Source organism: Alexandromys fortis, unplaced genomic scaffold (assembly GCF_014885135.2).
Source record: "Alexandromys fortis isolate MF-2015 unplaced genomic scaffold, M_Fortis_MF-2015_v1.1 scaffold_129, whole genome shotgun sequence".
In the NCBI taxonomy this organism is placed as follows: Eukaryota; Metazoa; Chordata; class Mammalia; order Rodentia; family Cricetidae; genus Alexandromys; species Alexandromys fortis.
This window is the reverse complement of record NW_026068022.1, coordinates 3,769,044-3,792,981: the sequence shown is the minus strand read 5'-3', so window position 1 is coordinate 3,792,981 and position 23,938 is coordinate 3,769,044. Positions and strand designations below refer to the sequence as shown.

At 41.0% G+C, this 23,938-nt stretch overlaps 1 protein-coding gene across 4 annotated transcripts in view; it reads right to left on the bottom strand.

The window, feature by feature from the left end:
• Nucleotides 1-23,938, bottom strand: part of Ric3 (RIC3 acetylcholine receptor chaperone) — a 49,480-nt gene that overhangs the window by 5,123 nt on the left and 20,419 nt on the right. For 3 of the 4 annotated variants that reach the window (XM_050163333.1, XM_050163336.1, XM_050163335.1), the window contains 4 exons: nt 18,560-18,786; nt 17,517-17,589; nt 15,338-15,431; nt 8,941-9,089 (listed from right to left, as the gene is read on the bottom strand). In XM_050163333.1, the coding sequence (XP_050019290.1) occupies nt 8,941-9,089; nt 15,338-15,431; nt 17,517-17,589; nt 18,560-18,786 (543 nt within the window). The remainder of the gene's footprint in view (nt 1-8,940; nt 9,090-15,337; nt 15,432-17,516; nt 17,590-18,559; nt 18,787-23,938) is intronic. The other variant, XM_050163334.1, reaches the window with a different exon arrangement.

Sequence of the window (23,938 nt, the reverse complement as noted above, 5' to 3'; positions counted from 1 at the left end):
CCAGACTCCAGGTCATCCATTCCAGGTTTTAAGCAAGCCACCTCAAGATACAAACAAGACAACAAAATCTAATCACAAAGGAATACTGACAGGGAGGAAAAGTACAAAGAATCTACAAAAGAACCAGAAAACAACTATCAAAATAATAGTCAGGGGCTAGTAAGATGGCTCAGTGGGTAAAGGCACTTACTTTACCACCAAGTCCAACAACCTGGGTTCCATCCCCAAGACCAACATAGTGGAAAGACAGAACCAACTCCAACCAGCTGTCCTCTGACCACACGCAAACTGATGCACATCCACGTGCACACGAATACACACAAATGAACACCAGAGTGAAGGAGAAAGGACAGAAAGAAGATATCCCATATAATGGAAAACTATCATTAATGACCCACCCAAATGCTGATGTAGTTCATGTCAAATGACTTAATACTTTAGAACTTCATTAAAAATATATAAGCAAACAACAAAGATTCACTGCTTCTATGAAAAACACAGCAGTTCAAAACATGAAATCCAAACTAAGCAAATTATATACAGCATCCACCAATAAAATAGTCAACATAGGGAATGGATTTAACACGTCAACTTATCCCTGTGACATTCAAGAGGATACAGAGCAAACAGAAATAGAATTCCGGTAAACAGAAAGGCATGATCACAAGATGAAAAACTTATACCCAGGAATAAAGGTCACAAGATTAAGATGGACATGGCTGAAAAACAAATCCATGTATTAAAAGTTCACACTAAAGAATTCTCCTATAACAAATACAAATGGCAATTCAGAGAAATTGTAGAGGTTCATCATTGTACGCCATTTTGAATTACTAGACTGTGAAAGCAAAGTAAAATAGATCAAAGCATTAATAAAAAACGATGAGAGAAAACATCTGTTCACTGATGGAAGCCTCACTAACTGCTGGGCAAAAGTAGTATAAAAACACATTCATGTATACACAGACAGAACCAATGACTGTGACCAAATTCAGATTTTCAAATATAAAATGAAAATGAATTCCCAGACAGAAAACAAACTGCTAACTAAAAACAGACTACCTACTGAGAAGGGATCAGACCAGAACACGACTTCTTGATTTGAGTCAAGTGAAAGCACAGAATGAACAAGGATTCCAACTTCTAAGGGCAATGGCAGGCCATGAATCTTCTAGAAGCTTCTAGAATCTTCTAGAAGCAAGATAAAACTCCATAGAGCTATCTAAGTGTTCTAACCCATGGCGCTTTACAGAGAGAAGGTGTGGTTCATATGTCAGGTCTACGTCACTGCAATGAAATACCTCAGATAATGAGTTCATAAAGAGAAAGGTTTATTGTGGCCAAAGGTTCTGGAGATTCCAACCCAAGATTGGGAAGCCCATTGCTTTAGGCCTCTGGCAGGGGCAGCACATTATAACAGAAGCAAGAGGCAAACCGCTTTGAGCCAGAAATGAAGAAGTGACTGGGGTACCACAGTCCCCCTTGAAGGCATCCATACAATGAACTAAGGACTTTCCCCGAGGCCCACACTTCCAAAAGGTCCACATCCCAATAATATCAGTTTAGGGACCAATCCTTTAACATGTAAACATCAAAAATAAGGCAGGACATTGTCTTGGGAAATATAAAAATTCATCAAAAGTTAAATTCAGTAGTTGTGAAGCTGGATATAAGAAAGTAGATATAAGGCAGGCTTGCTGCTCAAGCCTGAGGTCATAGCTACCTATGACACAAGACACAAGGCAACTTCAAGGCCAGATTAGGCAACTCAGCAACAAGACCCATTACATCTTTTAAATGGTTTGCAGATGGAGCTCAGTGGTGAAGCTCTTGCCTAACCCGCAAGTTATGTTCAAAGGCTGTAAGTTCAATTCCTAGTAGAGAGGGGGAAAGTAGCTGAGTCATATACCGCTGTGTACGCCTAAAATCCCAGCACTCAAGAGGCAGAGGCAAGAGGGCTAGGAGTTCAAGGCCAGTCTGGGCTATGTGGTGACAGCCTATCTCAGAAAAAGGACGGACGGACTTGCGTTCAGACTTGGCTTTGCAGAAGATCTGGCGCCATCCGTTTCCTGTGCTGCACTGAAGTTGCTGTTGCTGGAGATGATGAATTGAGAACTTTGGCGAGCTGAGAAACAACAACATGGTCCTTGGAGCCCAGCAAGAGGCCCTGCTCCTGTACTGAGGAGATCCATCCGGAGTGGTGAGTGAGTGGCCACCCGGCCAGATGGTCCCAGGAAACGGAGTCCAGGCCTCCTTCAATTCCCTAAACATTTCTGGCCATCCAGCGGGGTGTCTCCCCGGCTACTGGCTTTTTTTATTTACCCCATCCCATCTTGCCCCCAAGCACTCCTTTTCATCTGCAGGGTCCTTGGATCCCACACCACAGCCGGCTTCAGGGCGGAGGGGATCTGAGAGCCAGCTCCAGTGCTAAGGGGACCTAAGAGAGGGCAGACCAAGAAAAACCCCCAAGTACACAGGCAGCCACAGCAAAGATTAGACCAACACGCCAAGACTCTCCTGGCTGCATTTGAAGGAAGAGATGGGCAGGCGCCAATGCAAGACTTCCTCCAACAACATGAAATGCAACATGACATCACCAGAATCCAGCGAACACACAACAGGAAGACTTGAACACCCTACTCCAGAAGAAGTAGAAGAAATCGACTTTAAAACATTATGAAAATGATGGAGACCCTTAAACAGGAAGTGAAAAAGTCCCTTAAAGAAATGGAAGAGAAGACAAAAAGTTAGAAGAAATAAATAAATCCTTCAAAGATACCCAAGAAAACCAAGATAAAGCAATCAAACAGGTAAAGTTCAAGACTTGAAGACCGAAATGGAGGTAATAAAGAAAACACAAACCAAGGGATGGCTGGATATGGAAAATCTGGGTAAACAAACAGGAACTACAGAAACAAGTAAAACCAACAGAATACAAGAGATAGAAGAAAGAATCTCAGGCGCTGAAGATACTATAGAGGAAATAGATGCATTGATCAAAGAAAAAGAAAGGATGGAGGGAGAGGGGTAGGGAAGGAGGGGTAAGGGAGGAATAGAAAAATGGAAAAGGTAACTATCAATGTAAAATAATCAATCATTGGTAATGTAGCAGGGAATATAATAACATGGTTAAATGATATTTAAAGCCGAAAAGGCATGTGTCTTTAAAAGTTAGTACCACAGCTAAAATTCTATGTGATCTCAACACAACCTACAAGGTTGTGTTCCCCTACAAGAAAATGATAGGGAGAGGAGTAATACTAGAGAATAAAATTGTATAATACAGATTTACAAGCTGAAAAAATAATTTCTTTTATTGCTGACTGGTGAGGTTGACATTTTCACAGGTTTTACAGTTGGTGGCATGGTTTTTTTCTGTGAACTATCTATCTGGATTCCAATGACTTCTGTATTAGCCATAGAACTTTTATATAAGCCCCTCAGTCTGCTTTATGCATATTTGCCGTAGATATTTTTCCAGGCCAGCATGAGCTTTTAAACTCTTATACCATTTTAACTACATAGGACAAAGTTTTATGTATAGAAAGCTTTACCATTAACCTCTGTGTTACAACTTCTTGTCTTACTTTCAGTAATTAACTTCTTTTTTTAATCTTGAGATAAGTATAAATTGACATAAGCACAGAAATCCCTTGTTATTCCAGTTTATTCCATTGATGGCATGAAGAAAAATATAGCATAATATCATAACCAAGATATCTTAGTTAGGGTTTTTATTTCTGTGAAGAGATACTATGACCACAGCAACTATTATAAGGAAAACATTCAACTAGAGTGGTTGGCTTACTGCTTCAGAGGTTCAGTCCATGATCATTGTGGTGGGGAGCATGGTGGCACGCAGGGAGAAATGATACTGGAGGAAGAGCTCAGAGTTCTACATCTTGCAGACAACCAGAAGTTGACTGACAGACTGGGCTACCATGAGCACAAGACACCTCAAAGCCCGCCCCTACAGTAACACGCTTCCTCCAAGAAGACCATATGCACTCCAACAAAGCCACACCTCCTAATAGTGCCACCCCTTTGGAAGCTATTATCTACATTAGCAGAACAGGAGTAGGGAGATAGTTCAATGGAAAGGCCCTTGTCCTGCAAGCACGAGGCCTGGCAGTTAATCCCCAACACCACATACACAGCAGGTGTGCATGAACAACCTGCTTGTAATCTTAGTGCTTAGAGGCTGAGACAGGACCCTCAAGACAAGCTTAAAATTGGAAAGCTCTGGATTTAAATAAGAGTTCCTGCCTAAATATATAAGGTGGAAAGAAATTAAGAAAGACATCTGAAAATAAAAATAAAAAAGACACCTAACCTCAACCTTTTGTCTGAAAACACGCGTGAATATGCATACATGCATATATACGCATGCATACACATGCATGCATTCAACATACACAAAAAGAAAAACATATAGAAGAGAATATATTCATCCACAAGGCTGCCTTATGTTGTTGCCCTTCATGGCCACAACCTCTCCTTTCTACCAGCATGTTGCTCCTCAACTCCTAACAATTACTAGTATGTTATCTATTCCCAAACTTTGCCATTTGAAGAGTATTATACATATAGAATCATAGCTTTTTGAATAAGCTTCTACCCTTCACCCTGCATAATTCTCTACATGTATCAATAATTCATTCCTTCTTATTGCTTTGTGGTATACTATGTAATACATGTACTACCATTTAACTATTCACCTGCTAAAGGATATTCAAATTGATTCTAGTTTTTACCTATTAGATAAAACTGCTATGAATATTCATGTACAAGTCCTGCATGTCCCTGTCCTCATTTCTTGAGTATAAATATCAAGGCTGCAACTGCTATATTACATAGTATTTACATGCTTAGATTTTTTTTTAAACAAACTACTACTTTGTTTTCCAAAACATCCTATCCAAAACAAAATGTCCCTTACGACTCATATTCTTAATGCTTGGCTTCCAGCTGGGGGTTCTAGTTTTGGAGGCTGTGGAGGAGGCCAAGCCTCGCTGGAAGATAGAGATTGCTGAGGATAGATCCCTGGCCACTTCTCTGTTTTCTGAACCTTACCTGTTGTGAAATGGGATGTTCCATTAAGTCTTCCTGCCACTGGCAAGGGAAGTCATTTGGTCACTGAGACAGAAAAGTAACTAATAATAACACATGCATTCCCTTCCATATCTCACTACCAATGCAAACATAATACTTTCTTTGTAGTCCAGTCTGGTGCAGTTTCTTATTTCAGTCATTCTGAAAGGTATGGAGAAGCATCCTTTTAGAGACAGTGTCTCACTATATAGCCCTTTTGCCCGAATTTACTATATAGACCAGGCTGGCCCCAAACTCACAGAGATCCACCTGCCTCTGCTTCTACTTCTGCTGGGGATAAAGTTGTGCACTACTTGTATACTACTATCTTATTCTAATTTTAATTTGCATTTTGTAAGAGAAAAATTATGTTGAATATGCTTTATTGTGTGTATTTGCGATCTGTATCCTCGCTGCTGAAACGTCTGTTTATACCTTTTGCACATCTTCAAATATTACAAAACAAGTGGGCCACAATAATCCCGAGAAGGGAAAAGGGGGCTCATGGAATTCCCTGAGTTCAGAAAAACAGACACAAGAGTTCAGAGAAGGAAGGGAAGTCAGAATTTGCTGGGAACTACAGAGCTTCTTAATTAAATACTTCAGAGACATGCAGAGGGAACCTCACGTTTGTAGCTGAGTACTGACATGGGAAGAAACAAGATGCCACCAGGTGTCAGCAGTAAGGACATCCTAAACTTACACGTAGGTAAGAAGAGCTTGTTCTACTATCCAGAGGAGAAGACTTGTCAGAAACTGGGTTCAAACAAGGCTCACTAAGGCTAAACCAGCCCTCAAGTATATTCCAGAGCCAACCTCACAATGAGAACAAAACACAGGCTTTTGAAAAGATCAAAAGTTATAAGTCTGTGCAGTTGATCAGGAAAAGAGATGAGAGGAAGAAAAGATTATTAGTATCAGTACAGAGAAGTACACATTCCCGCTGGGTGGTGGTGGTGCATGCCTTTAATCCCAGCACTTGGGAGGCAGAGACAGGCAGATCTCTGTGAGTTTAAGGCCAGTCTACAAGAGCTAGTTCCAGGACAGGCTCCAGAGCTACAGAGAAACCCTGTCTCAAAAAAAAAAAAAAAAAAAAGTATACATTCCCCTGGTGTCACAGACAGTAAATAGGTAGGAAAGATTATGAACAATATTTTTTAACAAGACATTTGTATGAAGTATGCAAAACTTATAAAACTACTTTCAAAGCTTACTTAAAGTATTAAAGAAATTCAATTTACTCTTGCAAGTCTACACATGCACCTGCACACACATTCAAAAACACAAAAATCCCCCAGGCAGGCCCAGATAAACTCCACTAATGATTATGGATTAGCAGCACTTCAACACAAACTTCCAGAAAAGACTGCAACCCCAGTGCATGGCATTACTCTGAAATCAAGTCCAAAGACAGTATAGGATAAAAGAAAATCACTAGGAAGTAGTAGCCTTTATAAACACCAGCATTAAAAAATAATCTTTGCAAACAAATACAGAGACACACAGCCAGACATTATATGGAGAGGGAGTCCTTGGAACACACAGCTCTAAATGGGATGTCTCCATTCAATTCGTCCCCTCAGAGCTCAGGGAACCCCAAGGAGTTTGTGAACTAGTGGATCTTATGCCTTCCTTAGGGCTTTTTTCCTTCTGTTGCTTTGCCTTGTGCAACTCTGATGGGATGGTTTTTGTTTTATCTTATTATATTTTATTTTGTTATGTTTTATTGTTATCTCTTAGAAGCCTGTTGTTTTTAATGGGAGACGAAAAGGCAGTGGATCAGGAGGGGCAAGGAGGTGGGGGAAGGAAATGGAAGGAGTAGAGGGAGGGGAAACTGTAATCGGGATATATTGTATGAGAAAAGAATCTATTTTTAATAAAAGGGGGGAAAGCCTTTGAAAACTGAGTCTAGCCATATATTATCATGACAAAAATAGGTTTTAACACACATCATCATTATTCTATGATTTATCTTTTATTTTTTTCAGACAGTTATGAGCTGCCATGTGGGTGCTGGGAATTGAACCCGGGTCCTCTGGAAGAGCAGTCAGTGCTCTTAACCGCTGAGCCATCTCTCCAGCCCCCATCATTATTCTAGAACTAAAAAACCAACGCAGGGCTCTTTTCTTTAATTGTTGTGACATGTGTATGTATGTATATGATGTGCATTCCTAAACATATAAATACAACCTTCTCAATCTGTATGTTACCTGTATGTATGTATGATGTATGTATGTATGTATGTATGTTTTCAGGGCTGACATTTGGTATTGGATTAGCAATGAAGCGCAGTGGCAGAGCATGTGCCCACATGTGTAAAGCTCTAGGTTTCACACTTAGGAAAACACACACACACACACACACACACACACACAGAGTCAACTGATTTTCAACCAGTGTGCTAAATCAAATTAAAGGAGAGTGATATAATACTGAGATATGAAAAAGCAAATTTAAGTTCTGATGCCTACCATCTATAAAGATAAACTCAAGGGAGGGGTTGGAGGGAGGAAAGGAAAGGGAGAAAATGATGTAATTATACTTTAATTTCAAAAATGTTAAATAAAAATGATTCTCAAATAAGCCTAAATGCAAGCATTAAAGTCATATAATTTCTAGAGGAAAACATTTTGAATAAGGTAAAGATGTCTTAAACAGAACATATAAAAATATGAGTTAAAAGAAAAAAGAAAAATGTAACTTCATAAAAATTTAAGGCTTCTATTTGAAAGATGCTATTAAGGAAATAAAAAGGTGAGTTACAGTTTATGAGAAAATACATGTAAAATACCTAACTGGTAAAGTACTTGCATCCAAGATACATAAAAGCTCTTAGAACTGGGAATGGTGATGCACATATATAATCCCAGTACTAGGGATGCTGAGGCACAAGGATAATGCATTCATGACTAACTAGCCTGGGTGCTATACAGTGACTATAGCCCAGCCAGGGCTACTGTATCACAAAACTTTGTCTCAAAAAAGACCTCCGTACAATAAATAAATTATGTTGCAACTTAATAAAAACACATTCAAACCAATAATCAAAAATAATAATTAGAACAAGCTCTTCAACAAAGATATGCAGTTTGGAAATAAGCACATGAAAAAATGTTCAACATCATAAGTCAGTGGGAAAATACCACTGTAATCTCACAGAATGGCTAACATTTACAGAGACATTGTATTAGCAAGGATATGGGATAACTGACTCACAAGCTACTGGTGAAAATGTACAGCCACTTTAAAGCTAGCTTACAGTGTCTATAAATTTAAACATATATGGACTATAAACCCTGAAATCCCAGTCTTATATTGAAAGAGAAGCACAGTGTGTCCAAAAGAAGCCATGAGCAGCCTTGTGTGCAAACCTCACAGCAGCTCGGACCCCACAGTCCAAAGCCAAAAGAGCCCGGTGTTAATCAGCTAGTGAGTAGATGAACAAGCTGTGGTATATTTCTACAATACTCCAGCAACTTCAGAAAGAATGTGTGACACACTCAACAACACACACGACTCTCAAAAGCATTACTCTAAACAGAAGACACCCACTGCAGCGCATCTGCACTACAATCCATTGATACAGGAAAAGCCCAATTATTGGGGTGGAAAGCAGCTCAGGGGCTGCCAGAGGCAGGAGGGCAGGACTTTCTAGCACCATGAAACTGTTCTGAGTGTGATTACAACTGTAGATGTTTGCCAAACTTTCCAACTACACATTTATAAAAGGTAAACATTATAAAGTGAGAACAGAGATTTGTCATGCCTCAGTACCAGCTGATTTTTAAGGAAACTGGTAAGAAGTCTTTTCTGGGTGACAGCTAATAAAGAAGTAAGGGGGCATTTTACCTTCCCAGTCCTCCATGTAAGGGGCTTCCTCAGCTTCCTTCTCTGGAGTAGATGTGTCAATGAACTTGCCTTCTTTCATGACCCTCGTGATTTCTCGGAGCTGATGCAGTAATCGTTTCTCTTGGTCAGATGTCACAGTCTGTGCTCTGCTGAGAAACAACAGACAATCCAGCCATTTGGTGGTCAGCACTCCTAAGCAATGGGGGAAACTTCACCATGATCTGTTTGGATCCTCACAGAGGAGGTCTAACAGCAGGTGATTTTCTAGGATTGACTCTGGAATGTCATGGTTGGTGCCAGAGATGTTAGTTCCACATTGTGATCTTACAGACGGGAGTCTACTCTCCAGAGCACTTCAGTGACTGCGTGAGCCCATGACCACTGCGATGGAAACAAGGACCCCAGTGGTCTCAGCCCCCAGACTCTCAATTTCCCTCAAACTCTTACCTTATTCCCTTACTATGAGACACTTCTCTGAAGCAAGGATGTCAAAGAAAAATATTCTAGACCATTAGTCTCAACCACAGAAAAACACTGGACTGGAATCCGAAAGGCTTATTCTCAGAACACTCAATCATGTAGAGAGAGAAACTGACAACCTGAGATCCACAAACTGAAATTTACACATGGTGATTACAGTTCGTGCCTTTTCTTTTTCCATCTCTTCTTTCCCACTCCCTCTCCTCCCTTTCTTTTAGAACTCCGATAAGCAAATACTCTACCAATGAGCCAATACCCCCACCACAGTACTCAATTTCTAGTTTAGAAAACTGCACCTGACTGCCAACTTAGCTGTGGTTCTGGGCAAATACCTGCAAGAACGGCACCAGACCTGAGGGAAACAAGGCCCCAGAGAGGAAAACGCTGCATCACACAGAAAGGCAGGGTCCTGGACAGCAAACAGAAACCTGTTTTGAGGCCAGTTCATCTACTGGAGGAATTAAGAGAACTGCGCATTCTCTCCTTAAAGCCCCAAGCACCCAGTCAGAGCCGCAGGAGAAAACCACGCACCAGTTATGCAGGTGCCCATTCCTCTCTCTGCTCAGTGAGATCTGCACTGGGCTCCTCTCCGAGCTCACCTGACAGGAAAAACAGGCTTCTCCTTCAAACACTGAGTGCGTAACTGAGGAAAAGGGTGTGTCACTTCCACCCCCTCACTGGGAAGAAAACAAAATCAGCTCTGTTCTCCAACTTCCTCTAATGAAAATGACCCATTCTGTGGGAGAGTTCAGGGGTAGAGTAGGACAACCTGCCTGTGTTCACAAAGCTCTGGCTAGCAGGTTTACAGACTGTTTCTCTAACTGTACATGGAATAGTCTGACACTAAATGAAACAAAACTGAGCCTCTGTTCCTAACTTATGGAAAATGGAAACCTTTAAAGTAGAACAGATAAAATGACAAACTAAAACATCCTTTTAACTTTGAAAACATATGTCTGTCCGCCCATTAAACAGAGTCCAGGATACACATGTCACCTCTTCAGGATTTACTACAGTGCACGTTTTTATGGAATTCCTGCTATCTCAGCCTTGAAGCCCCCGCAGGGCAGTCAGACCGCTCGTGGCAGCACACACAGCCTACATATCCGTCTGGCTGGTCTCACTTACTCACCATTTGTTTGCCTCTGCCTCTGAATGTGGTCTTCACTCTGTCGTTTACCAAATCTTACAGAAATATCAGTGACTCTTTTACTCCTGAGTCCAGGGGTCTTTATCTTCCAGTTTGTTCTTTCCGATTCTTACCGTAGAGCATCCTTCCGAAACTTCCTGCTTTACAGAGCACACCTGCATCCTCCCACTTCTCTACTGCTTTACAGGAGCACAACTGCATCCTCCCACTTCTCTACTGCTTTACAGAGCACACCTGCATCCCTCCTACTTCTCTACTGCTTTACAGAGCACACCTGCATCCTCCCACTTCTCTACTGCTTTACAGAGCACACCTGCATCCTCCCACTTCTCTACTGCTCTACAGGAGCACACCTGCATCCTCCCACTTCTCAACTTTACAGTCACGATCCAGCATCACAGATTAAGTCATTACCTAAAGAGAAGATATCCGAACCCTATCTTTAGTCTTTACTTTTTACCCAGATGTCCCTGTTGTCCAGTTATTTCCTCAGCATCTCTACTTGGGGACTTGTCATCACACTAAGTTTCAAATTAGCCCTAAATTCAGTCCCTCAAAACCGAGGCCCACAAGAAGCTACATGAACAAGCAGAACAGAATAACAGGTTATCTATGGCAGATTCCAAAATATTAAAAAAAAATAAGGTCACAGGTGATTAAATAATGTTACTTGACTTTTAATCAAAGGAATCATCAAGTCCAAATCTAAGAGTTAAATACGGATAGAACAAAGCAGAAAGGAAAGACCAAGGCTAACACCAGAATATAATGGTCTCAAAGATTTGGTGATCTCATCTTTCACCATGACCTTGATCGTATCCCCAACAGCACATAGTCCTGTAGCTATTATATATTATATGTGGCTATTATGACAGCATCTCAATCATATTCAAAGTTCAGTCCATGTTATCTCAAAATCCTCATCTTCTTTCTCTTCTTGCGTGTTTAATCTTAGTTAATGCCAGAATCTCCCAAGAAGTACTATAGATCTTCAGGGATCTTTGTATCTTTCCATTCCTTCCACGTTATTACTTAGTTGGTTTCCTATGGGGGCACAGTCTCTCTTTTGCTCACACTATAGGTTAGGGTACAGCCATTCATCCCTTTACCTTCCTTTGACAGTGGTCAAGTGGCAGTCTTCCTATTCCATCTTCCTGTCTGTCGTGATTGGTTCATTTAATGTTGCTTGACCTAGATTGAACCAACTGAGTGGAGGACAATGCCTCAGCAAAGGAAAATAGATTTGCAAGGTCCTAGATGCAAAGATGTTTTGGGGGGTGGGGGAAGGAGTAGTTACGTGGGTTGTGAGGAGGGTGGGGCATGTACAAGAGAGCATGTGACGGAGGTTGGCGAGGCCAGGGCACTCAGGAGTAGGCTCTTTCTAACCAGAGCTTTCTCAGGCTACACCATGTTTCTAGAATATGTCATTTCTGACCAGACACTCTACTCTTGGAAGGAAACCTTGCTAATTCTAAAGGCGAAATAAGAACATCTCACCTTGCTTCCTTAACTGTGTCTCTGAGTTTGATACTATGTTTAAAATCAGACATAACATAGAGGTCACTGCACATGTACAGATCTATACCCCTGAGGTAAAAGGTGCCTCAAAAATTTATGAACCACATCAGGAACCCTTTTCATGCTTCTAGTCATACATAGATATATGAAGGTACAGTTTCAGGATTGACTATTTCTCAGTTTCAGGCCAACATCTTGCAGTCAGGAACACTATGGAAAGTATGCAGTATACCATACAAAAAATTAGAGCTGTAAGCAAGCTTGTGCTTCTTGTCTTAAATCCTTTCCTTGCCCCAGAAGTCAAGATGTCATCAAAATCATCTAACAGAAAACACTGGAGCACCCACAGTTCTTCTGATAATCACAAATGCTAGAACTACAGAGGCAGGCACAGAAGGAAACCTGGTGCACATCTCACCCTGCATAGGAACCTATTCAAACGGATCAAAGGACAGGATGAAAACAGAGTCCACACAAGTCTGTAAGGCCCAGCCCACCCAGGACTAGGTAGGTCATGCTAAGTTCTGCAACTCTTAGCTTGCTAGAGGAAAGCAGGTGAAACACTTCAAGATCTAGGCACAGGATTTTTATTTCAGGGATCCAAATAGCATAGGAAACTCCTTAAGAACTGAAATAGGACTATGTGAAATTAAAAAGCTACTGCACTGCAAAGGAAACGATCACCAGAGTGAAGGATGCCTGCAGAAACGGTACAGGATCCTACTGGCTACACATCAGACAGGGGACTAAGATCATAGAATAGATAAAGAACAGAAAATTAAAAAATCTAATCATACAAACAATAAAAAGCCTACTGAACTGAATGTACAGTTCTCAAAAGAAGAAACACAGATGCCAATAAGTGCTTTTAAAAGTGCTTAGCATCCTTAGCCACCAGGGAATGTGCTTTCATGGAAGTACTACAGGTAACACTTTACACGTCTGCTGCTTTGCAGGCTGGAATTGAGATGTCCTCAAGCAGTCTACACCTCAGCCTCTTGTAAAGAAGAAGACATTATAGAGGCTCCCCGGGAACAAGGAGATGGCGCAACTCTAGCTGCAGCAGCACAGGGACACCTTCCTCTGGCTCTGCACATACAGCACAAAGAAGACAGAAGGTAGTTAGGAGCTACAGTACTGAATTCCTGTGAGGCCAATGGAGAGATGGTACATGTTGGACAGCTGACGGGTCATCTAACTTGAGTCTGAGTAATGGTGGGTAATGATGAATATCTTCACATGGTTCTTTAACCCTGGGGTTAGATCTCCCAAGTAAGGGACTCTAACTATAGAATATTCATCTATGGAGTTTATGACTCTTAGACTTGCTTGGGGCAGTCAACAGCACAGACTAATAAGGTACAGATATTAATTTGAGGCATAAGAGCCTATAAAAGTCAGGGTAGTTCTCCACCCAGACAGGAAAGTCACATACATTTGTACATTAGATAATGTCTACAAAAGCAATTAGCTCAGAACAGTCTTTAGCAAGTTTAGTGAACCTTTATATACACACACAAGTACAGTCATGTATATATGTGACTTCAGAAAACATTTTAGGTTTTAAGCCTTTCTGAACTGCAAGGAGGTCAAAGTTCCTGATATAGACAGGCAATGTTCCAGTGTTTATCCTCATGAATAGCATTTCAATAGCACAGGAGATAATATAAGGAAATGTCAGGCCATGAAGCTGCAGTGTGAGGATGCCTACTCATCTTTCTTTTCTCTCTTTTTTGAGACAGAATTTCACTGTTAGCCCTGGAACTTGTAGACCTGGCTGGCCTTGAACTCGGAGACCCACCTGCCTCCGCCTCCCAAGTGCTAGGACTAAAGGCGTGCCACCGTTGTCTACTCTTCTAATATGCAACCAGGGATAGGCAAACTAGATGTCAGGGAGCAGAGGAGGAGACACAGAGAAGAAGTACTTGAAAGATGGCAAATATAAGAGGTCAATGCCTGTTCCTTGCATCAAAGACTCTATAACTGTGGACAACTGTGGGAGAGACTGTTCACTATCCCGCATGAGATTGTTATGGCCCACCGTGAAGTTCTCCCTCCTTTCCTGTTAGAAAGTTCAGCTTAGATTCTCTGTCTTGGTACACAGTATCCACAGTATCACATTCTGGCTTTTCCTTCCTGGTTTTGTCTTTTAAGTTGTTCCCATTTTCATAAACCTCTTGCCCCTTCTTTTTCAGATCCTTGGCCAGTGTGGCAGAGCAGATATGTTCCTTCCTAAGTGTTTGCCTGAATATATGTCTGTGCACTACATATGTGCAGTGTCCAGGGAGGCAAGAGGAGAGCAATGGATCCCCTCCCCTGGAACTGGAGCTACAGACAGTGTAGCTGCCATGTGGGTGCTGTGAACTGAACCCAGGTCTCTGGAAGAGCAGCTGTGCTCTTAACCACTGCATCATCTCTTGTTCATTGGTTTTTCGTTTTTCAATTTGGTCTCAGAAAATATAACATACAATAACCAGATTTTACTTAATATTTTACATTAGACAACTAGGGAAAGATACTTCTTAAAACTAGGTTATTTGATCCTACATGATTTACAAATTTCAAACTCTCACAATAATTCGTACCACATTTAATACTTGAAAATAGGTTTCTCAATAATATGAAACTGGATGTCAACTGAGAAAGAATACATATATTACACCTAACCTGACAATTACATAAGACAAAACCATGTAAGACTTACATGTCTATACATCAAAAGCAAAAAGATACTCATGAAATTATCTGAGTCCTATTTGATGAAAATTTACCTCTTGAGCCAGGTATGGTGGCGCATGCCTTTAATCCCTGCACTCGGAAGGCAGAAGCAGACAGATTTCTGTGAGTTTGAGGTCAGCCTGGTCCACAGAGTGAGTTCCAGGACAGTCAAAAGTACATAGTGAAACCCTGTCTCATAAAGAAAAAAAAAAAGTTTTGGATGTGGAATCACATGTCTTTAATTACAGAACCTGGGAGGCAGAAGCAGGAGGATCTTTGAGTTCGAGGCCAGCGTGGTCTGCTGAGTGTCCAGGATAGCCAGGGCTACACAGAGAAACACAGTCTCAAAAACCAAAAACAAAGAAAAAGAGAACCTTTACCTGATGAGCCATCACACTGCCCCATTTCTTTCACCCAGGAGGTAAAGACAGTGAATTTGAGGCCAGCCTAGTCTAGTCCTAGGACAGCCAAGGCAACACAAAGAAATCCTGTCTCAAAAGTGAGCAAGCAAACAAACAAAAAAGAACTTACCTCTCACCATTAGGTCCCACTCTATTGATTAATTTTTCCATGGCTTCTTCTGTCTCTTTTAGTTTTTCTTGCAGTTGAACAAGCTCATAATTGGCTGAAAAACAAGCATCAATCTAAGAACCATCATATGCCATTCCCTAAACCCTTTCAAGAAACGGCTAGCTGAGATGATCTGTGATAATCCAGGCTTCTTCAGAGACTCAGGAGAATAGACGTGAGCTTCTCTAACTAATACAACCAGCACAGAAAAGGCTTGGAGGTCTGGCCACGAGGATCAACAGGATACTCACTTAGGGAATGATAAATAAATCACTCCTTCTTCCACACAGAATTCAACAGAGCCAACTAAAGAAAACATCCAACACTGAAAACACCCTGCAAAGTCGCCCCGGCGTAAATGCAGAAGGTGGATGACAGCTTGTGATCCACACAGTGCCCCTGGGTAAGGTGCCAAGCCTAGAGAGTACTAGAAAAAAGGATCAGGACTCTGAGGTGAGCCCTGTTTGCCGTATTTATGGTTTGGAATTAATAGTTTCATTGCTATATTTCTTCAGTAGGAAATCCTGAATTATGGTTGAGACCTCCTTGCTCAAAGTTTTCTGACCCTAATTGTCTAGAATAAAAAATAGACCATGCTAGGGTATCCAGAATTGCAGTTTTCTCAGACAGGGTCAGTAGAATGTAGACAATACAGACACACACACACACACACACACACACACACAGAGAACGCAACAGCACAACAGCAAAAAAAAAAATATTCAAAACCATGAGGTGCACTTTCAGGCAGTAAGAAAACTAAATGTCCCTCAGCATATGAACACCTAGACTTCTATTTCACACCTTTCCTGTGTATACCTGCTGCCTTCAAATTTACTCTATAGAGCAGCCTGGCTTCAAACTCAGATCCAGCTGCCTCTGTCTCTTGAGTGCTAGGATTAAAGGTGTGCACCACCACTGCCTGAATCTAAAAGGCCTTTTCTTTCTTTCCTTTTTTTTTTTTTTTTTTTTTTGAGACAGGGTCTCTGTGTAGCCCTGGCTGTCCTGGAACTAGCTCTTGTAGACCAGGCTGGCCTCAAACTTACAGTGATCCACCTGCCTCTGCCTCCTAAGTGCATGCCCGACTCTTAAAAAGTCTTTATTTATTTATTTATTTATTTATTTATTAAAGATTTCTGTCTCTTCCCCACCTTAAAAAGTCTTTTAAGGCAGTTAATTCCTGTGAAGTGGGTGCAAACTGCACTATGTGATGCTGAAGTTATTGTTAATAATTTTATTCTGAATTAAAAGATAAAGCTGACTCACCGCGATTGCCATTGTTATAAAAAGCAGTCTTGGGAGTCCATTTTACCATTAGATGTACTTCTTTCTGTCTCTGACAAAAGACGGTCTCAACAGTCTGTTTTTTATTTTATTCATTATTAGAGTGTATTTTGTTTTAGTTTTTTACTATTTTTGTGCTTTGTGTATGCATTGAGTGTGTGAAGCATCTGTGTGAGTGAGACCCATGCAAGTTAGTGTGCAGGTGTACAAGAAGATGGCACACAGTGTCCTCCTCTGTCACTCTCTCCCTTATTCCTTTGCAATAGGGGCTCACAATAAAGCGGGAGCTCATTGTGCTGGCTAGGCTGGCTGGACAGGGAAACCTAAGGCTCCTGTGTTGGAGTCACAGGCATGCACAGCCGCGCCTGGCTTTGTACACAGGTGCTGGAGATTCCATCTCAGTTCCTGCCTGTGCAGCGAGTGCGTTAGCCCACAGATCCTTTTCCTGGAATCATTCTAACCTATAAATTCTTAGAGAGAAGGACTGTGCTATATACATTTTATTTCCCCGACAGCACAGAATCCTCAGTTGGGAACTATCTGATAGCACATTTCAAGATTCCAAAGTGTCAAGAGCTAATTATGGACTGTAACAGTGATGCAATTTCTCCCTCGGCCTTCTTCTGAGAAACAAATACATTTGCTACAAATATCCTGAAGACTGTAGGTGAAAAGTAACTAAGTCAAATGTTGACTGTTAATTTGCTAATGTATACCAAAGATCTAGCAGCCTTGTGCCTTTTGCAGCATTAGCCCTTTAAGACCCAATATCCATACACTTTTGAGAAATGTCTGTCCCCCTGGCTGTATTCCACTCCAACTCAGTGAAACTGAATACGTGGGAAGGAGCACTTACTGATCTTCCTATGGGCGTTCCCAGGTGGGGCAGTGGAGCAGTTGCGATCTTCCGCAGTTTTACCCTTCGAAAGCTGAGGATGAAGGAGGTACAGCACATCAGCAGCAGCTCAGAGCCTCAAAGGCACGGAACACCGCATGTTAAATGGAAAGAAAAAAAAAAAAGCTGGGAGACAAAAATTAAGTCAGAAATCAAACCAAATATCAGCATTAGAGAAATGTCTTTTTAAAAGCCACTGAAAGAGACAAGAAGGCAAAAATGGACAAAGCAAAAATCAAAGCACAAAGCAAACAAAATCTTATCGTTGTCTGCGTACCCATGCTTATCGAAGGACAGGTGATGTACGTACCACCCTGGGGACATTCTCATGCTCAGCTCAGGCTGCCTGCAGAATTCCTGGGTGAGAAGAGACTAAAATCTCCTCACTTTACTCTAAGCATGAGCAATAAGACAAAGATTCTACACCTCTTCACAGAGAACAAGTCTGTAGCCTATAAAAACCTACTTGAAGGTAGAACTAAATTGGAGGTCTGCCTTAAAAGACCCAGTAGGACACCCAGAACCAGGAACTATTGGGCTGCATATGTAGATACGACAGTTTTTTGGAAGAATTACAGAGATGACACTAGAAGGTATATTATACCCTGGCACCATTAAATGGACCTTACAGTGGCTATTGGAAGCCTGGCTTTCATCCTATGAACAAGCCTTTTCCTAGAGCATCTTTATGGTCTACCAGCTTGCAAAAATGCCTAGTTTTTTGTTCTTTTCCTTTGAATTATAGTGCTGATTGGATTATGAACTAGAAGATCCAGGTTTAAACCCTGGCCTTACATTTTAGTTGTAAATCTATGCTAAGATTTCTCAGCTGTAAAACTGAGATGATAGCTATCCTAACTGTTCAAAGAGATGAGTTTTTTTTTTTTTAAAGAGATGATGGATTTGAAAGGGCTGTGTGACCTTTATAGGGTTTTACTGGAGATGATTTTTATTATAACGACATTAAATTTTCACTGGCATATGTCTAAGATAATTCCACTTACCTTAAACAGAATGTATAGTATGTACAAAAAAATTCCAAAGCCGTAGATTGGAATGATCTGGCCCATCAGTCCTCTTCCACCGCCCCCTCCTCCAGCACCTCCGCCTGCTCCCTTGGCCTTTGCAAAGGCCTCTGCAAGGTGGGACCTCTGGAAACGAGCTCCAGGCATCTGCCCATCTGAGGACGCTGAGTGGTGATGCATCATAGGTGGAAATCGGCCCAGTTTTCCTGAGGAAAGTAATTACTCAGCTTTATCTCTTCTATTTTAAATATGGATGTGGCAAAAACATCTTATGCATTGAAGTTAAAATAACAGAAGCATCTCAAACATGTTTAAGGAAAAAATAGAAATTTGATTAGAAAGATAGAAGTATCATACAGATACAAACACATTGTAGTAATCTTAACTTATTCACTAAACACATTTCCTCTTCCTTCTTGGTCCATAGCTAAACTACACTTCCTCCTCCTGTAGAGTTAAATGTGACAGAGTTCTAGTTGAAGGAACTTGGTCAATAAAGCTTCCCATAGGTTCAATTACATGACCATTTCTTTCTGTAGGATGGATGCTAAAGGCCAGGGAGACTTGACAGTCATATGTAGCAAATGGCAGAGCCTCCATTAACCTTGGTTCCTAAATAATTGTCACCCTGCTAACTTAGAGTCACCTGGTCCTGTTTGTATAAGTGAGAAGCGAGCATTTACTGTGTGAGGGCCATTATATACTTTGGAGTCTGTCTGTTACAGTGGCTAGCCACCTCTATCTAATGCAAAAGGAAATGTAATGTATTCTCAGGAGAGAACAGAACCAGAAACTGGAAAGCCATCAGGAGGATCCAGGCAGGCTACTTTCACATTCCAGTTCCAACTCTCTCCTCTCTATGGGACCACAGCCTTTCCCTTTGTTTCTTTGCTCATAACTTCAATCTCTTTCTTCAGATAACTCCTCTAGTTCTTTGTGCCCACAGTAGAAGACAGTCATTCCAAACCTCTTAATTTGCAACTCCTTCAAGAAACTAGCTAAAACAGGCCCTAATTTCAAATTCCTTCGGAGGAAGGCTAAGTGAGTGCTCAGCTTAGGGGGCAAGCACAGCTTTGGATCAGCTATAGCTGAGCAGACAGGATTCAAACAGGAAAAACAGGGCCAAAGGCCTGATCCTGGAAGAGCTTAGAGAAGGGAAGGTTTATAATCCATTTTCTTTCATTTTTTTTAAAACTCCATTAAGAGCAGCCAAAAGATAACACCACAAGCCCAATTGGAGACAAAGAAAGGAAATAGTAAGTCTTCAAAAAGCCACAAGTACAAGTGTTTGAAAACCAGTGTTGGGATAACATTCTAAAGTACAGGACACTAGAGAACAGAAGAACCTCCAAGAAACTCTTAAACACACAAATTTACTATATTTGACTTCAACAAAATTAAGGATTTCTGTACATACAGAAGACCATGAAAAGAATTAGGAGGAATGACATCATGAAAAAGTCTAACATTTCAAATGGAAAAGACTAGATATCTATCATACAGAAGAGCCTGCCACCTAATGACATCACAAGAAATTCACAGCAAAAGGGACCAAAGATATGAATAAGGAACTTACAAAAAGGAACACCTAAGTGGCTGCTAACAGACGAATGAAACTTAAAGTATGACAGTGGCTGGTCAGTGCTGAGTTACCAATACTAACAGGGTATGTGACCAACACACATAGTTACTGAGAAAGGACTTTCTACCAAGCAGGATGGTGGAAATTAGCAAAAGGTGGCCAAGATATGGGAAGGCAAGAATTGTGCACTGAGGTAGGAGTACACACACACACAGTCACCCTGCTAACTTGTGATACTATACATAGGCTGGATGATCTAGTGGTCCCCCCACTGGTAGGTAAATCTGGGAGAAGTGCTCAAATACAGTTATGGATAGGCAGGCTGAATTACTCACTACAGATCTGTGATGGAAAGCTCACTATGACAATGTATCAAGGAGCTTCAAGTAACTAACCTTCATAACTGGAAATAAAAAACTGAAATGGAATTGACACAAATAGCAGAATTACATGTTTTTTGAAACTATATTATAAGTGTCTATAGACAGACATAGTGACACGTACCCATAAACCCAGAACTTGGAATATGAGGCAGGAGGACTGTGGGTAAAACTGGCCTGGGCAACATAGCAAAATCCTGCCTCAAAAGTAGGAAAGGGAACTGAGGATGTATAATAGCTCGTAGGTAAACAGCTGGTCTGCCATACCCAAAGCTCTAAATTGAATCCCCAGCACTGAAACAAGCAAACAAAGGCAGGATAGAAAGAGCAAAGAAAAAAGACAAAAAGGCAAAGGATGCCTCACCACCTCCCAGTCTGCTTTGCCTTTCTTGCTGACTGAGAGTCAAGAATTTTACTGCACTAGCAAAACCACTATGAAGATGGCCTCTCCTAAGATTTCTTAAATAAGAGTGTTAAATCAGCTAATGAGTTAGACATGGTCACACATCCCTGTAATTCCAGGGGAAGTGGAGGCAAGGGATCAGGAAATCAAAACCATCCTTGGGTAAATATTGAGGTGGCTACAAGAGACACTGTCTCAAAAACATATTGTGGTCAGGGGAGGGACACAAAGAGAGATGGATGATAGATAAACTAATGACCATGCTTAGGCCCCAAATTAAGTTTAATTTTTATCACCAGTCATTTCTCATCTTTGAACTGTATTTTTCTGAGAAAATCTTACAAGTGTGGTTTGTGAACCACATTTATAATCAAAACCCATGCCTGGACATACCTCTTACTGTACGGTAAGAGCTACATTTACTTTTTTGACTTCTGTTTTTATCTGAAGTCCTTTCTTATCTTTAAATATGTACCACTTACCTCAGAAGACATCTTTGGATAAAAATCCTTTAAACAAAAAGTCAGGGCTAGGGATGTGGCTCATTTGGCAAAGCAGCCGCCTAGCATGTGCAAGGCTCCAAGGTAAATCCCCAGCACTTTCCCTCAAAAGTATACCAAAATATTTGCACTTAACCTTTTAAACTTAGATAGCAATGATATCATTGTGACTTCAAAAGTCACAAAATCACACCAGAAACAGAGAGAGAGACAGAGAGAGAGACAGAGAGAGAGAGAGAGCGCTAAGGTACTGAAATATGACTCTCTTAAGCCCACACCTACACACTGGTTTTATAGTATCTTTTTTTTAGTAAACTCAATTTTGCTTTATAACAACTCCTCAGCTCCTGAATTCTTTCTTATGACATAAGTAGAACTCCTGGCTGCACCCAATGTGACAGCATCTCTGAGGAACACGTCAGGCTAAACAACAACACAGTAATGCTGCATTGCATTTCTTGCTGTGAATGATACCATGTAAGTTGAACACATAATTTCTTTGCATTCCTTTTTAAGCAAACACAAACACGAAGGTATAAAGGTTTAAAATAAAGACATTAGAGAAGACACATATGACCTGGCTTGGGACCCGGCAGGTAAAGTGCCTGCTTTGCAAACATGAGGACTGGAGTTTGAGTCCCAGAACCTATATTTAAAAGCCAAGCATGGTGCTGTGCATTTGTAATCCTAGTGATGGGGAAGTGGAGACAGGAGAATCCCTGGGACTTCATGGCCAGCCAGCTAAGCCAACTTGGCATGTTCTAGGCCAGTAAAGTACTCAGATAGACAGAGATAGACAGACAGACAGACAGACAGACGGACAGACAGCCCAAGAAAAAATACCTGAGTTTTCCAATGGCCTCCAAATATATCTACATACATGTGCATTCACACTCAAACACATAAATGGGCCTAAAGAGAAAAGAACTTCTGTACTTGTAAAACAGATTTCGAAGTTCTGTGAAGAGAGCTATCTACCTTTAAGTGAACTCTGCCCTTAGGTAGGTAGAAGGGAGGCAAGGAGGTTAACTCATTAGCTACAGGGCATGGAAGCTGCCTTCTGCTTTATATCCTTCCTTATCCATGCTCCCCTCCAGTAATTTTCCTTTCCCTCTCAGTACTGGCTTTGGATGCCATGGAAGCTATGGAGGAAACCCTTTGTTTCAGAGTGGGCCAACCCAAGAATGGTGCCTCACACCTATAATCCTAACAATGGGGAGGCCAAGGCAGAAAAATTGCCATACGTTTGAAGATAGCCTGGATACCAGAGTGAGCTCCAGGCCAACCTGAGCTTTAAAGTGAGACTGTCTCAAAACAATGAGGAAAAAAAAAAAAACCACAATGATAAAAATAAGAGTGGGTCAATGTAGTAGTTTGAGTAAGAATGCCCCGCCACTCCCATGAGCTCATATAAATGAATCTTAGTCAAGAGGGAATGGAACTCTCTGATAGGATTAGAGGAATTAGGAGGTGTGACCAGGCTGAAGGAAGTGGGTCACCAAGGATGGGCTTGAAAAGCCCCTGCCAGACTCAGTCTCACTTTCTGCTATCTGCAGGTCTGGCTGAAGAACCTCAGCTACTCTCCAGCACCATGTCTGCTAGCATGCCACCATGCTCTCTCTCTGTCGAGATAACAATGGACTAAACATCTGAAATTGTAAGGAGCCCCAGTTAAATGCCTTCTTTTATAAGCATTGCATTGCCATGGTCACAGTGTCAAGTGACTAAGACTGTAAACAAGAGAAGCACAAGTTGGGGCAAAGAAACCACTAAGTCACCACCAGCTCTTGTTCTGGGTGCCAGTGACTATGTCTCTTTTAAATGGTCAAGAATCATATTCAGTGATGAATGTTGGCTTTAAGATTATTATGCAACTTTTTTTTTTTTCCAAGACAGGGTGTAATCCTGGAGACCAGGGTGGCCTTGAACTCAGAGATCTGTCTGCCTCTGCCTCCTGAGTGCTGGGATTAAAGGTGTGCACCACCACCACCACCCAATTATGCAATTTTTTAAAAAGTCTAACCACTGAGATTAATCCCTAGAATCCACATATAGATGTAATGGAGATTACTGACCCCATACACTTTTCGTCTGGCCTTTCACACACGCTATGGCATGGGAACCACCCCCACAACTCACTCACTTGTGTTCTCTCTCTCTCTCTCTCTCTCTCTCTCTCTCTCTCTCTCTCTCTCTTTCTCTCTCTCTCACACACACACACACACACCACATCTAAATTTAAAATGATACCAAATACAAAAATGATCTTAAATGTTTCCATTTGTTTGTTATTTCAATAATTTTATGAACTATGTCTGGTTCTTAAAGGTTTGAAAAATATTTTGTTTCTTTAGGTCCTAATACTTTTAATTAAATTATGGATTTTGGCTAATTATATTTTTTTATAATTTAATACTATAAAAATACATCAGTTTTATAAATGTATTCTTCCTTAGAACATTATATACGTCTCATCAAAACATATAAAGTAGT